Here is a 16,722-nt window from a genome sequence, read left to right on the forward strand (position 1 = left end):
GAAAAACTGAAAGCCTTTCCTCTAAGTTCTGGAACACAAGGAGGATGCCCACTGTCACCACTGTTATTCAACATAGTACTGGAAGTCCTAGCTAGAGAAATCAGACAAGAGAAAGATATAAACGGCATCCAAATTAGAAAAGAAGAATTCAAATTATCATTGTTGGCAAATGATATGATCTTATATTTGGGAAAACCTAAAGACTCCACAAGAAAACTATTAGAACTAATAAATTCAGTGAAGTTGCTGGATACCAAATCAGCATACAAAAATCAGTAGCATTTCTATATGCCAGCAGTGAACAATGTGAAAAGATATTTTACAAGTAATCCCATTTACAATAGCCACACATAAAACCATATCATCATTTCAAAAATATTAAAATACATAGGAATTAACCGAAATTAAATACCTCGGAATTAACCAAAGAAGTGAAAGATCTCTATAATGAAAACTATGAAACACTGATGAAAGAAATTGAAGAGGACACCAAAAAATGAAAAAATATTCTATGCTCATGGATTATAAATATACACATATTATGTAATATATACACTTATGTGTTTAATATATCATATACCCATTATTATATATATAATACACCTATTATTATGTAATATATGCACATACTATATATAAATATATATACCTATTATGTACCCACAAAAATTGAAAATTTAAAAAATTAAATTAAATTAGTGGCTTGAGCTAATTTACTTTTAGGGTTTCTTCTTCCCCTAAGATTCTACTTTCAAACCTCCAGGCATATGTTCAAGAGAGCTGGCTGCTCTGGGCTGAGAACACAGGTCCATGAGCAGCAGCATATCCCAGGACCATGTCCAGAACTCTGAGCTCTGCAGCACTTGAGGCAGGGGAGGCCTCAGCTGGCAGGCCCGCAGGAATATTCACGACAATGAAGGCTGAGGTGAATGACAGTCATGTTCATCACATCTACTATTGTCTAGATACTTGTGTTTCATCAGGTGTCCCAGCAGCTAGTCTATGTGCATGATCTCATTTAATTTCCACAAATCAACCAAGAGTTTTGAGTGTTCTGTTGTTCAGAAGAGGAAACTAAGCTGCTCATGCCCTTCTGCCTCACTCTTCCCACCTTCTGATTCTAACAGTGGCAGGTCTGAGAGCCTACTAGCCTTCAGGGAAACCAAGACCTAGAATCACTCCTGCTCAAAGCCCAAAACCCAAAGCCAGAAGCCAGTTCACACAAAGCCAAGAGAATACAAGGCGACAGGCATACATGAGCATACTTACTAATGCTCACAGTGATGCCATTTAAAACCTCGTACTGCTTCCCTGCGTGTGTCAGTATGGCTTGACACGCGTAGTTCCCTCTGTCCTCTGCCGAGACATTGCTCACCGAAAGCCTGGTTTCCAAAACAGTGAACCGCTCCCCTTTAATCTCGTTACAGTCCTAATACAAATAAAAACAAAATTCAATTCAACGAATACTTAGAAACCTTTGTGATCCCTAGAATTTAGGTAATTTACAGTCTAACTGGAAGACAACAAATAGCTAGCTAGCTAGGTAAATAGAAAAATAGGTAGATGATAGATTGATGATAGATGGATAGATAGGCAGCAGAATTCCCTGCCCAGTCTGTATATAATGTGTATATATGTGTGTGTGTGTACATATATATGTGCATGTGTGTGTATATAGATATACACAGATTTGACAAAGGATATTTTACAGGCTGAAGTGAATGATACAAACAATAAGTCTAGTAGGACTTGAGAGGAGAGTGGCCTACGTGAGTTGGAAGGAAGACTTCATGGAGGAAAACTGAGCCTGGGTCAGTTTTTTGCAGGAGGACATGAACAGGCAGGAATGTCCTCCACCTTCAGGGGCCCGTGTCTGCCAGTGGACTCCCGCTTAATGGCCCAAGACCCTCTGCCAAGACTGAAACCCAGGTGAATAACAACTGCTCCCACTGCCTTGCAGGCCCAATTACACTTTCTGCACTTATCAAGCATTGGACTTTATAGAAGTCCAAAATAATTCTTCACCAACATCCAATTTGAAGGTCTGAACAGTGATCAAAGGAAGCTGGCCAGGTTTATGGTGGGCAGATGTCACATCACTTCTCCCGCTTCCCATGCCTCCTCCATGGACAAGGCAACAACCTCACACCCAACCAACCAGAAGACCAGTGAGTCTCAGGAATGCTTTCTCTCCCAGCAACCACCCAGAGGGCAAGCCTCACTGTTTCTCTGTCCTGTCCTAGGCTCACATTCTCATGCTAATCACCAGTTCTTCCACCCCTTGGGCCAACTTCTGAATTCTCCCAAACCTGCTCCCTGTCCTCCAAGAAGCTGCAGTCCACAGAGTGACTGCTTAGCTAATTGAGTCCATTTGTTCATTCAAACATTTGAATTCCTGCAGTTTGCCTGCACTGTGACAGGCCTGGCCATGCAGGACTAAGATGCAATCCCTCTCCTCAGGAAGTGCACAATCTAAAAGATAAAATCAACATGCAAACTCCTAATTAAATAAATATTTACCTGCCCAAGTGTTAAGCTCTCTCCTCACTTAGGCATGGTTCAGAGTCACACTTCATTCTCCACCCCTGGAACAGCATGAATAGAGCCGCCCAGCAGGATGCAGTAAATAATTAATGCCAAACAAGCATTGGTTTATTTATAATGTGAAATGCTACTTCCTAGAAGGCTTACATTATTTCCCTATAAATACCTGATATGGGAAACCAACTCATAATCTGACAACTGCTTATCAAACAAAATGGGAATTACTAATCAGAGTTAGATGTATAAAGGGATCAGACTCTGATATTGTGATGTCTCCTTCTTTAGGATACAGACAAGCACTTTTTTTTTTTTTTTTTTCTGGAACAAGGTCTTAGCTCTGTCGCCCACTTCCTGAGCTCGGGGGATCCTCCCACTCCAGCCTCCCGAGTAGCTGGGACTACAGGTACGTGCCACCACACCCCAATTTTTTTGTTTTTTTAGTACAGGTGGGGTTTCACCATGAAGCCCAGGCTGGTCTTGAACACCTGAGCTCAAGGAGTCTGCCCACCTCAGCCTCCCAAAGTGCTAGGATTACAGGCATAAGCCACTGAACTCAGCCCAAACAAAGTACAATGTCTAGTCCTCACACTTCATAAACCTCTTCCGTGGACAGGCTGCCCTGGATAGTCTCTGGCTAGGCACAGTCTCTGGGCCTCCCTTGCTGTGCTTCCATGGCTGAGCAGTCCTCTTTCTGATGGGTTCATTCTTTCTTTCAAGATATACATATTTTAATCATCTTAAAGTTCAGCCTTGCAGCTGAGGGCCATTCTGTCGCTTTGCTATAACTTAGACTGCCTCTATTCTGATCCACTGGAACATTATTTCAAAGTTTAAACTCTCAATGAGCTTGGATTTAAATTTAAAATCTTTAGGGTAATGTCTCACTAACAAGATTTAAAATTAAAATGTTAAGAACAATAGCGTCCACTTTTGAATGCCTTATATATTCCAGGCATCGTGAAGAAAACTCCTGATCCAGCATGTACAATATTTCAGAAACACAAAATAGCCTTGAGAATTCTTACTAAGATGCAGTGGGTACAGAATAGTGATGGAGATAAAACTGGTGAGGCAGTCAGGAGACCTGTCACAGAAAACCATGAAGAGGAGACGAGCATCAGAAGCTTTCTGAGCAAGAGAATAAGACAATCAGATTTTCTTTTGAGAAAGATCCTTTAGTTGCTGTGTAGTTTAAAGGATTAAAATAGTGCAATGCTAAAGACCATTTAGATTTTATTTCCATAAACTGAGACCAAATGGAACCTAAACTAAGGCAGGGAAGTAGGGATAGCAAGGAAAAAACAAAAAACAATTATTTTAAGCAGTTCCAGTCCACAGAATTTAGTGACAAATTTGGAATATGCAGAGGGAGCAGGACTTCTACAGTCTTAGGTAAGCAAAAGTGTTACTAGTAAGAAGAAGGAATTCAAAGAAATGAAGAAAATGATCCTATTTAGGGTAAGATTAAAAAATAGCTCTAACCATGGTGCATGGGGTGAGTGGTGGGGATGGGAGGGTCTAAGGAGACTGTACATTAGACGGTTGGACAAAGAAATCTGGAGATTGGAAGAAAGGTCCAAGTGGAAGAGAACTGGGAGCCATATGGAGAATATAGAGCCAAACGGATGGTTCTATAAATCATCCACTTGAATGTAAGCAAAAGCGAGCACAGAAGATGACCACAGCTGAAACCATGGGGAACCTCAAATCCTAAGACCCAAATATAGAGGAAAAGAACTCAGTGATGATTACAAAGGAAGCACCAGAAAAAAATAAAAACAAAAAAGATAAACAGAGACAAAGAATAAGTCTTAGAAGGAAATGGGAAAGGAGTTCCTAGCTGATGGGAGTGCCCAGCAATGTTGAATGCCACAATCAGGTTGAAAATGAATGTCAATTTAGCAACTGGAGAGCGCGAAGTAACTTCAGCAAGTTCAGATTGAGCACAGTGATGGGGACCCAAAACCACTGTGCTGAGGAGTAATTTGGGATTGAAACAAAAACAAAATTGGGGACATTACCACTTTTCCAGGTGTAGACAGATGTCTTAATACCCAAACCTTGTCCTCTGCAAGCTCTTCAATTTCAAAGACTTCCTGGGGACTTCTCTCAGTTTTCAATTCTCCCAGACATAAGCCAGGATTTTCGTAGGGATTTGCCATTATCCAGAACCTCTGTCTCCAAATTCTTAAAATTAAATATATTACTTTCTGACTGATTCCCTATTCCAGCTCATTCATTCCTTTATTGTAACATAATAATCTCTAATATTTATTTATTAGGTACTTATTATGTACTCATGCTGAACTAAATGCTTCGTGGATAGATTAGATCATTTAATCTTTGAAACAGAGCCATGAAGCCATATATCTCTGTCTGGATTTAGCAAACAAAAATCATTCTATATTTTATGCAGAAAAGGATTCAAGACAAGATACTAGGTGCTTTGCTAAATCTGTGAAAGTACTCAGGAAGTGGCATCGAGGCCAGAACCACACTGCAGAAGTAGCTTGCCCTGAGAGCCGCTACCTCTACCACAATCTGGAAAGTGGGGAATCAACTCTGAAATACACCACCTGCAATTCAGAGACCAGGAGTTGCCGCTTATGCAACTCCAGTGTGTCAAGTAATGCCACATCAGGAAAAGCCACCCCAACAAATAAAGTGGAATACTCAGCTCCCACAGAACTGGAGACTGGACACTTCAATACTGCTGGAGAAATTTCCGTGTCTCCAGGGCTTTGCTTTCCAGCAGAAAGAGCAGGAAGATCCTCCATCCTCACCTTTACCTTTCAGCAAAGCCAGCTGGAGACATGGAATTCCATCCAGAGCCTTAGCAGTAGGTGACTCAGCAAAATGTAAGGTGGTATGGTCATTTTGTTCCTGTGTCTTTTTAGTTTTATGGCCTCTACAGGATAAAAAGACTCACCATGGGCATTACACTTTTCCACCTGAACTTTCTATCCATTCAACTCACTTTTCTATCTTAACTGGAATTAGCCCACCTGACCTCTCTACTTTTGTCTAATTTCCAAGCTCTTTCAGGTATCATTTCCTTTCCTGTCCATCCTGGATTCACGTGTCCATCACTTCAATCACTTCCCCTCCAGTACCTCAACTCTGCAGCCCTCCGTCCTTCCAGCATCTTCACCTGCAAAGACCCCATTCTGATGGATCCCTTCATCCCTCTCCTGCAAGGCTTCAACCAGAGAGCAGAGCACTGTAGGAGATAATCACATAAACAGGAGTCTTGGTACCACTACAAATTCATTACATCTCCATCTATTTACTTACATTACTCTTTCAAATTTTCCCCATAACATCTCCTTACAATTAGAAAAATTAGGGGCCCTCAGACATGAGTTCCTCCTTTTCCCTAATTTTTCAGTTCTACTTTATAACTTTCTGAAATGAACCGCACTTCTTAACTTGATTTCTAGGATAGTCCAAATGATCAGCATGCCACCATTCTCAAGGCCTTCCAATGTATTCACTATAGCCCCACAGAAGGACTTTTCTCAAATGTGAATTTGCTCATGCCATTCTCCTGATGGTAGGATTCACTGTTGAAATGCTTTAGGTTGGCATAAATGGTGTTTATTTTCTAGCACCATCTTTCTACATGTGCCCTAAACTCTAACCAAGGCCCCCAAACACCATTCTCTTTCTCACCCAATGCCTTTGCACCTGCTGCTTCCCTCTAATTACTGACCTTCCTTGCCGTACCCACCAGGCTAACTGTGTTCACTCTTCAAGCACAGTTCAAAGTCACCTTTTCCAGGAAGCATAGCCATGGACATTCCCAGGGTCTGCTCTAGTTTTGCTTTCTTTATGTTCACCTCATGCTGTAATAAAATTCTTAGTTTACTTGTCTGCTTCCTCTGATAAATTGTAACTTCTTTGACGACATATGACATCCCTTGGCACAGCACCAAGAAGATCACAGACTCCAGATATTGCAGAATTGATTCCAACCCTCTGGTTTTACAGATGACAACACTGAGGCCCAAAGAGTGATTCCAGGTCTGAGCACATGGTAGTGGCAAAAACAGCCATACCTGGATCACCAAATCTGAGCAGGTGGTATAGTATCAGGTGACCCCTCCTGCTTACACTGCTGACCCTCAGCTTTTGCCTACATTTGCAAGCCCAGGGGTTGTTTTTAAAATAAAGGCATCTAAGCGCCACCCATGGGTGACCTGCTTCAGTTAGCAGAGGGTGAGGCTGAACATCAGAATTTTTAAAAGATCCAGAGGATCAAATCCGATGCTCACTTAGGATTGCTTGTCATAGCCCTGAGTCCATCTCCAAGTGCTGCAGAAACAGAAGTTAGAATAGCCAAGGCAACACTTCAGAAAAAGGAAAAGCAGAGGACTTATACAAAACTTAAGGCTTATCTAATGCCATAATAATTAACAAGGATAAGGGCCCGATGAGCTGGCTCACACCTGTAATCCCAGTACTTTGGGAGACTGAGACAAGTGGATCATCTGAGGTCAGTAGTTTGAGACAGCCTGGCCAACACGGTGAAATCCTGTCTCTAGTAAAAATACCAAAAATTAGCCAGTCATAGTGGTGTGCGCCTGTAATCCCAACTACTCTGGAGGCTGAGGCAGGAGAATGGCTTGAACCCAGGAGGCAGAGGTTGCAATGAGTCAAGACCACACCACTGCCCTCTAGCCTAGGAGAGAGACTGAGACTCCATCTGAAAAAAGAAAAAAAAAAAAAAGAAAGAAGGAAGGAAGGAAGGAAGGAAGAAAGAAAAAAGGAAGAAAGAAAAAGAAAGAAAGAAAGAGAAAGAAAGAAAGGAAAGAAAGAAAGAAAGAAAGAAAGAAAGAAAGAAAGAAAGAAAGAAAGAAAGAAAGGGAAAGAAATAGAATAAGGGAATGCTACAGAGGGTTCTGAAACAGATCTACACACAAAGACCAATATGATTTACGTTGCATGCAAAGCAACGTAAACTATAAGTCCACAGAGAAAAAAATTACATTTGACCCTACCAACACTACACACTTAAAAATCAGTGGAAAAAGAAAAACAATGAAACTTCAAGAAGAAAATATAGGAAAAAAAGGTCTTTTTACTTAGGGGTAGGAAAAAGATTCTTAAACAAGTCACAGAAAGTACTAATCACAAAAGAAAATCAATACATCAGACTGCATTAAAACTAGGAAGTCTGAGACCTCATTACCAGAGTAGAAAGGTTAGCCATTGCTTAGAAGGACACATTGTAACAATTACTGATATCCAGATCTATAAAGAACTACTACAAATCAATGAGAAATAGACAAGAGGCTAGCAAACCACACAACGGGCCAAATGTGGCTAACCACCTGTTTTTGTAAATAAAATGTTATTGAAACACAACCACACTCCTTCATTTCTACATTGTCTACAACTGTTTTTGTGCTTCCAAAACAGAGTTGAGTGGGTGAAACAGAGACCATCCGGCCTACAATGCCTAAAATATTTATTATTTGGCTTTTCACAGAAAAAAAAAATGATACCTCCTGGACAAGGTAACCCGCAGCCACTCAGGAGGCTGAGGCAGAAGGGTCACTTGAGCCCAGGGGTTCAAGGTTACAGTGAACTATGATTGCACTACCACACTCCAGCCGGGGCAACAGAGCAAGAGCTTGTCTCAAAAAAAATTTTCACAAGCAAGCACTCAAAGAAAAAAATTACACACACACACAGACATCCAAGTGCCAATAAGAAAATTTAAAGAAGATCAACATTATCAGTTATCAGGGAAGTGTTAATTAAAGCTGAAATGAGACACAATTACTCATTTATCCAAATAGGAAAAATTAAAAAGACTAATAGTACCATGTGTTGTCAGGTAGAGGGGCATAAATAACTCTTATACACTGCTGCTGGAACTGTAAATTGGCACCAATTTGGAAAATGGTTTGGCATTTTCTACATACCCTTATGACCCAACTATTTCACTCTCATGTAATATGTCCCACAAAATTGCATTCATAAGTGAGGAAAGTGTTCATACCAGCTTTGATTCTAAGACCCAGAAGTTGGAAATGACTCAAGAGTCTAACAACAATAATAATGAAATAGTACACAGCAATGAAAATGGATGAAATATAGCCACATGAAACAGCATAGATGATTCTCACTGGTTTGCTATTGAGCCAAGGAAGCTAGACATAAATACTACATATGATTTTATTCAAATTAAATAAAATTCAAAAACTGGTAAATCCAATCTATGATAGCATAAATCAGGGAAGTGGTTATTTGGGGACTAGGGAGGCATAGTTTTTCCAAGATGGAAGAGGTGGGCCTTCGGAGGTGCTAGTAATGTTTTCTTTCTTAACTTTCATGGGAAAGGGTAATTAAAAGGTATGTTCACTTTCTGATAATCCAACAAGCTTGCCCACTTATGATTTCTGCATTTTATATGTATATGTTATACTCCAATGAAAAGGGTTTTTTTTTAATGCATTGCAAACAATCATACCCAGGATATATAAATATATAAAATCTCCTATAAGTCACAAGAAAATGGCATGAAAAGTAAAATAAGAAATATACCAAAAGATATGAGTGGGCAGTTCAGAAGAGGATCCAGAAATGGCCAATAAACTGAAAAAAGTGGTCAATCTCACTAATAATTAAGGAAAAGCAAAATAAAATAAAAAGGTACATTTTTTACCCACCAAATTGATTTTAAAAATCAAAGGCTTATAATACAAAGTTCAACACAAGGTTGTAGGAAATCTAGAATACTCCTGGTGAGCCATGCATGGTGGTTCATGCCTATAATCCCACCACTTTGGGAGGCCAAGGCCTGAGGACCACTTGAGGCCAGGAGTTTGAGACCAGTCTGGGCATCACAGCAAGATTCTGTCACCACAAAAAATTTAAAAAATTACGTGGGCTTCCACTTGAGCCCAGGAGTTAGGCTGCAGTGAGCCATGATCACACCACTGCACTCCAGCCTGGACAACAGAGTGAGACTCTGTCATAAAATAAAGTAAAATAAAATACTCCTGCAAAAGTATAAACTGATACAAAATTCTGTGAAGCAATTTGTGTAACATCAACAAAGTTGAATACTTTGTTCATCTGCATGCCCTACAAATGAGCAATTCTAGGGCTAGTAATCTTAAAGAAATGCATTCACTGGCAAACGTGCCTTAAAAGACAGGTATAAGGACACTCACTTCCACATTTCTTGTAAAAGAGGGAAACTAAACAAGCTAAATGAACATGAAACATATAACAGAAAGGATCAACAAAGTCAAAAGTTAGCTTTTGAAAAGAGTACTAGAACTGACAAGTCTCTGATGAAACTAATCAAGTAAGTGTGTGTGTGTGTGCACGTGTGTGTGTGTGTAAGAGAGAATGAATAATGACTGAAGGTGAACCTTACTTTGAAGGTTTTGATGTCTGCAGACATTAAAAGAGAAGAGCTGCTAAACAATTTTCCATAATATATGAAACCTTTAATGAAATGAGAAACTTCCTAAGACACAAAATCTTACCAAACTCACACAAGAGAAAGTAAGAAATTTGCGTAATTCTTTCACCATTAAAGAAATTGAATAAATAGATGAAAATCTTCCCATAAAGAAAACTCATGACCCAGAGGGGTGTGCTGGCAAGGGTTAACAAGCAGGAAAAACTAATTCCAATCTCAAATAACTAGCCTGTGCTCCTCCATGCCAAGAGTTACCTTCTATGTCAACATATGCCAGGATCATCAAGAAAAGAGAACTTTTGAAGATGAAAACACAAAGTGCAGGAAGATGAGCGTAAAAAAGGAAGGGCTATAAAGAGCTAGACTATATATTTTTATTTGCTAGTATAGCACCATACAAGAATAATCACAGGGCACTAATCATGGTAGCCACAGTTGAGGAAGGTGTGATGAGCCCAGAGCAAATATGGAACGGTAGCAGGAAAGAGGTTTTCCAGGGGGTGACCTCTTAGAATTTGTGATTATTGAACCATGTGCACATAGTATGCATTTAAACAAATATAATTAACGTTAGAAAAATAGCCTGAAAAATAAGAATAACTGGAGGAAGGTGGTGGATCCAAATAATAAAATATTACAAAGCTATAATAACCAAAAATGTTTAAAAACAGTAATTAGGAAGGTAATGTTATCAATGACTGCTAGCTAACTAATCTATCTTAGGCACACAACTTTCTTTACCAATTCCACCTTAAAAACTACAACTTAACCTATAAAAAACAGTGCGTTTTAAAGAAAAGGAGGAAAAATATCAATAAGAAAATTCTTTTTTACCTTATACCACTTTATTGGACCCAAAACACAACTCTTCGGGAAGTGCAGATGACATGTGAGACTACCATCTTTTCCAAGATGTAATATTTGCTTGTACTCATCTGATAAATTTGGGAAACCACTTATGGAAGTGTCACACCAATGTTTTTCAAAAACAGTTAGGTTTACATGTATTCTATGACAGCTGTCTCTACCCCTGTAAGACAGATTGAGACCTCATAAACTCTTTAAAACAAATCACAAAATCAAATAATTCCACTCATTTTCAAATGTTTTCAAATCATTTTCACAGCACTGTGCAAACCCTCTGCCTCTAACAAAGCACTAAGCATCCACAAATGATTCATCACAAAAGGACAAATGGTATTCATACAGTGGAGGAACTGGACAACACCTTAACTGAGTGATCAAAATGGACATCACCAACTAGGGGCAAGTGGATGCCATGTGCCTCTGAGTAATATTCTGAAGAGGACACAAAGCACTCACCTAGCATTCCAGCCAAAATGGCTGAACCTACTCATGAAGAAATACCTGACAAACCCCAATGAAGGAGGTAATACAAAATAATTGCTTACAGTTCTTAAAAATGTCAGTATCATGAAAAACAAAGACTGAGGAACTGTTCCAGATTAAAAGAAATTAAATATTCATGGCAACCAAATGCAATGCATGATCCCAGATTGGTAACTGTACTGGAAAAGAAAGAAAAACATTATAAAAGGTCTTCAATGAGATCATTGATAAGATTAGAATATAGATTATAGATTAAGGTATTATATGATGTTTAAGTTTCCTGAATTTGATAACTATACTATGATTATGTAAGAAATAAATAAATATACATTGAAAGGAAATAGGAAATATACACTGTTGATAGGAAATATACATTGAAATATTAAGGGCTAAGAGGGTATGATGATTAAGGGCCAAGGCAGTATTCAGTTTTTTAAACTGAAATGGTTTAAAAAATGGTTTAGGAGAAAAATATTGTTTGTAATTTATATCATATATATTGTGAAAGAGAAAATTATAAGATAAATGTAAAAATATATTCTTAAAAACAAGGAATCTAGATAAAGGGTAGAAAGAAGTTCTTGATACTATTCCTGCAAAATTTATTTAAATTTAAAATTATTTCAAAGCAAAAAGTAAAAATATACAGTTTCCTAAACACGTATCCTATCTGGATGTTAGTAATAAAAGTCTTGGAGAATTCATGTTCATTTTCTTTCATGGCAGATAATATCTTCGTCAATTTCTATTAAAGATTATTTTTCCTCATTTCAGAGCTCCCAGATTTAAATAGTTTAAGTCTAGCTTCGACATCCAGATTCATTTATGTGATGTATGATCTTCAAGTCTGGTTAATAATTCACAGCCTAGGCTAAAATAGGACAGCAGACCTCCACGTGCCCTGAGCGGTTTATTAGCAACTAAATCTGTGGAAAGGAGCCAGGCAGCGCTAACGACCACTTCCACTTGTGAACCACTCAATTTTGTGCATTTAGTCTGTCTGGTGTTTAGAAATGAGGAATCTAGCAGCAATCAGAGTGGGACAGGGGCCATGCTGGGACACAGAAAGGGGCTGGCAAATATCGCGGAATCAAAACAAGAGCTAGAGAATGGAGTACCTACTTCACACCTGATCTCAGTTAATTTGCACCTCAAGCCTATCAGGCCAGCATTACTTCCATTTTACAGAAAAAACCAAAGCTCAGAGAGATCAAGTAATTTGTTAAGGTCATGCAAGCCAGTGTGGGAAAGTCACGAAATTGGGCCCTCAGGCTAAATTTGTTCTACAGATGTGTTTTATTCAGGCCCCACAAAGCTTTACAAATTATAAAAAGTTGCACACACAAATTCCGATTTCCATATTCCCTTGAAAAGTGAGAAGATGGGCTTGACCTGAATAGACAGCTACCTTTGAGGGGCATGTGCTTTCCAGCTGACCACAGTCACCAGCAGGCCTGTGTTATTCATATTTCTTAGCACAGGTTCTCCAGCGAGGTCTGGAACATACTCGATGCTTACTCCCTGCCTTAAGCAGATTCCTCGTGAAAAGGGCTCATAGGAGGCTCATTCCTATCTGGATGTGCCATTTCCCACAAAAACTTTTGGCATTTCAAGAAAGATGGCAGCGGCCGGGCTAGGTGGCTTAGGCCTGTAATTCCAGCACTTTGGGAGGCCAAGACGGGCGGATCACGAGTTCAGTAGCTCGAGATCATCCTAGCTAACACGGTGAAACCCCATCTCTACTAAAAATACAAAAAATTAGCCAAGCATGGTGGCTTGCGCCTATAATCCCAGCTACTTCGGATATAGCCAAGCGCCTATAATCCCAGCTACTTCGGAAGCTGAGGCAGGAGAATCACTTGAACCTGGGAGGCGGAGGTTGCAGTGAGCCGAGATCGCCGCCACTGCACTCCAGCCTGGTGACGGAGCGAGACTCCATCTCAAAAAATAAAAAAGAAAAATAAAAAAGAAAAGAAAAAGAAAACAAGAAAGAAAGATGGCAGCAATAATACTGGGACAAACACACTTTGTGAGTGGGTCTGGTCTGAGGTGCCATTTCCATAGGGAAAGATGCATATCAGGTTCCAAAAATGATTTACAAATCTGTTCTATTTAAAAATGTGTTCACTGGAAATTGTCTAACAATTATAAAAACATACAACAACATAATTCTTCTCAAGAGTTTTCTATGTTCGTTAAGAATTTTCCTAAAATAATTTATACATACACACACGAGTTAGTTCTATTTTAAATTAGGAACTTACTTTATAACACATTGGTAGACTCCTGAGTCCCCCCATTCCATGGGGAGAAACAAAATCCAAGTCTCGTCCTGGTGAACTCTAGACTGTATGATTTTGGACACTGGGATTTTGCTAGAATTTTTATACCATGTTACACTGACTTCCCCAGATGTTATGGGAGGGAATGTACAATTAAAAGCAAAAGGCTGGCTTGCTGAAAGCATCTCATTTTTCATAAAAATGTCCTTGCATCCATCTAGGGAAAGAAAAACAAAACAAAACAATTATCCGTGAAAGAAAACTTCAGTTTTATTTACTGTTAGTTTTTCTAAATGCCTCTTCAATTTTCCAGCCAATTTGAAATTTTATTTGGGAGTTTCTTGAGTCTGGAAGTTTCCTAAAAATAGCCTGCTGATTATAAAGTATAATTCCAAGTTCTTTAAATGTATCCATAAAACAGAATTTACTCCGTTCCCTCCTCACAAACCTCTTCCCCATCGGGAGTGATTTCCCTCTTTCCCTTCTATTCTACGACCCTTAGTTCTTTTCATCCACAGAGTCCTTTACTCTGTACTCATCTACAGAGTAAAGCAACCCTTCTTGTCTTTTCTGTTTCTGCTCTGCCACCCAGTTATTTTACTCTGTCTTGAGTAAAAGGTATTTCATCCCAAAACGATTGTTTAAGAAAAAAATTTGGTTCACTTTTAAAGTTCATTTCTACCAATTTTTTTTTTTTTTTTTTGAGACGGAGTCTCTCTCTGTCGCCCAGGCTGGAGTGCAGAGGCTCAATCTCGGCTCACTGCAAGCTCCGCCTCCCGGGTTCACGCCATTCTCCTGCCTCAGCCTCTTGAGTAGCTGGGACTACAGGCGCCTGCCACCATGCCCGGCTAATTTTTTTTTTTTTTTTTTTTTTTTTTTTTTTTTTTTTTTTTTGTATTTTTAGTAGAGACGGGGTTTCACTGTGTTAGCCAGGATGGTCTCGATCTTCTGACCTCGTGATCCGCCCGACTTGGCCTCCCAAAGTACTGGGATTACAGGCATGAGCCACTGCGCCCGGCCATACCAAATTTCTTGGAAGAAATTTGTTCTATTGACGGTTTCCTTGCTTTCACCTTGTGTCATAAAATAACGCTTTATCTTATAAAATAGCCTGTAGTAATTCCATTTGAGCATTTTTACTCAAGTCTTCACTTGGAATTTGCCTAACTCCTTCCCCTCCCCGAAGTCACCTCCAAGCTCAAAGGCGACATTCAGGGCTGAGCATCGGAGCACGTGGAGCTGGTTCGCTGTTTCCTCTTCCGCGGAACTCCGCCTGGCGGTCTGGGGAGCGTAAGGAGCCGCGCTCGGGCTGACGCGATCCCCGGGGGCTCCCAATGACAGGCCAGGAGCCTGTGGACTAGGGCAGCCTCTGGGAACGGAGGACACACGGAACGTACCTGCTGTGACAGACAGTGGAAGGGCGATGGACAACCCGCAGAGCAGCAAGGACCACATCCCCAAACCGGGCTGCAAGGAAAGGAGAAGAGGGTGGGAGGGGAGGACGCAGTAGGGCGGGCCCGAGGCGCCGGCGTGGGCGACCTCGGAATCTCAAAGACAACCGCCCAGGCCGCTGACCTTCCCTTTTTCCTGGGGAGCCCTCCGACTTTGGCCCCACGTTTCCCCAAAGACTGCCCTTCCCCTGTCTCCTTCGTCTGGGCGCCCGACCAGGATCCAGGGCGGGGAGCTCGGCCCGCCGCAGAGGAGGATGGGCGAGGAGTAGGCGGCGGCGGCGGTGGGGACCGCGTGGGAGCTGCTTCTGCCACCTGACAGCGAAGCAGGCTGGTGTCCAGAGCCCCCGTGAGGGCCAGGGCGCCCCTCAGCGCAGCCTGCGGCCTGGGTTCCAGACGTGGGACCCCAACCCCGCTCGCGGCGCACGGAGCCTCCCCTGCGCGCCTGTGTCCTCGGGATCCACCCGAGCCTGGCGGTCTAAACAGAAACCCCAAACACCCGCTCACTGGGGAGCAGCCGGGGCAGGCCTACCTGGCAAGGGCCAGCGGGAAAGGAGAAAGGAAGGCAGGGAGCCGCTGGAGCTGAAAATAGCCGCGAGCTCCACTCCTCGACCCAGAGACGGAGTCGGCTCCCCCATGGTCACCTAGCCGGTCGGAGGCCCGCCTGGGGGGCCTGATCCCTGGCCTGCGGTGGCACACATTGTTGCCACGTCTTTTCCTGCACACCTCTCCTACTGTCAGGGCCCCACCCATGCCTGGCTCAGCCAGACTCCCGGCCCGGTGTCTACCTGCCTGCAGGATTGAAGCGTGCAGGACCTCGTGGAGAGTGGAAAATATGACAGGGACACAAGCCCTGTCATGCCACTTCCATGCCTAGGTATTTCCCCGCCACCGTGGGCGGGGCAGACCTGCCTTCCGCAGTGGAGCGTAGGAAGGAATGTGACATCACACTAGGAAGTGGCTTGAAAGTCTTTGAGCCTGATTTTCTGGCCTCCAAGTCCTTCATCACCAGGAGTGTCTGCTTAAGTCTATTCCAAGTTGAACGTCTAAATGAATTATTCATTCCTTTCCAAATCCCATTTGAGCAGTTACTGCATGCTCTGCATTGGCCTATGTGGAATGACCCCAAAGTGGAAGCCATCCCAAATGGCTCCTAAGGAGAATTATGAATCTGCCTGAGTCGTGCTCATTAACTTCTGTAAGGCAGGAATCCCATGGTGTTCAAGTACTTCAGAGCCTGAAGACTGTTCCTGTCTAAAACTTCCCGATAAGGTGATGTCAACAGGGACCTGTTGCCCTAGCAATCAGGAGACACCCCAGAGTCATCCCACAGGGCACTGAGATGTAGGAAAAGGTTCAAAATGTAATCTCCATTCAGTAGATTACTGGTCAAGCTCTTCCCAATGGTCTTTGAAAGATCAGAGACAGTGAGACAAAAGCAACCATAGGAGCAGAGATGCAATAATTGTGCTAATAGCAAAGCTTCCTGTGATAGGCTGAAGGTCAGTGGTTTGTAGATTTCTACACTCTTAAAAAGTATTGAGGATTCCAAAGTGCTTTTGTCTATGTAGGTTATGCCTGTCAATATTACTACATTAGAAGTTAAAGAGAGAATTTTTAAACGTTTTCTTTCTTATTTAAGTGACAATAAACCCAT

General features: G+C 41.4%; 1 protein-coding gene across 5 annotated transcripts in view; it reads right to left on the reverse strand.

The window, feature by feature from the left end:
* IL1RL2 (interleukin 1 receptor like 2) overlaps window positions 1–16,003 on the reverse strand; it is a 49,893-nt gene extending 33,890 nt beyond the window's left edge. Inside the window, exons 1-5 of one of the 5 annotated variants that reach the window (XM_016949188.4) lie at window positions 15,854–16,003; window positions 15,015–15,084; window positions 13,600–13,834; window positions 10,820–11,015; window positions 1,270–1,429 (exon numbers count right to left, since the gene is read on the reverse strand). In XM_016949188.4, coding sequence (XP_016804677.1) covers window positions 1,270–1,429; window positions 10,820–11,015; window positions 13,600–13,834; window positions 15,015–15,084; window positions 15,854–15,925 — 733 coding nt within the window. In that variant the 5' untranslated portion in view covers window positions 15,926–16,003. Of the gene's footprint in view, window positions 1–1,269; window positions 1,430–10,819; window positions 11,016–13,599; window positions 13,835–15,014; window positions 15,085–15,597; window positions 15,682–15,853 lie in introns of those variants that run through there. The other 4 variants (XM_063788959.1, XM_016949190.4, XM_063788960.1 and 1 more) reach the window with 4 other exon arrangements.
* Window positions 16,004–16,722: the final 719 nt, after the last annotated feature.

Source organism: Pan troglodytes, chromosome 12 (genome assembly GCF_028858775.2).
Source record: "Pan troglodytes isolate AG18354 chromosome 12, NHGRI_mPanTro3-v2.0_pri, whole genome shotgun sequence".
NCBI classification, from domain to species: Eukaryota; Metazoa; Chordata; class Mammalia; order Primates; family Hominidae; genus Pan; species Pan troglodytes.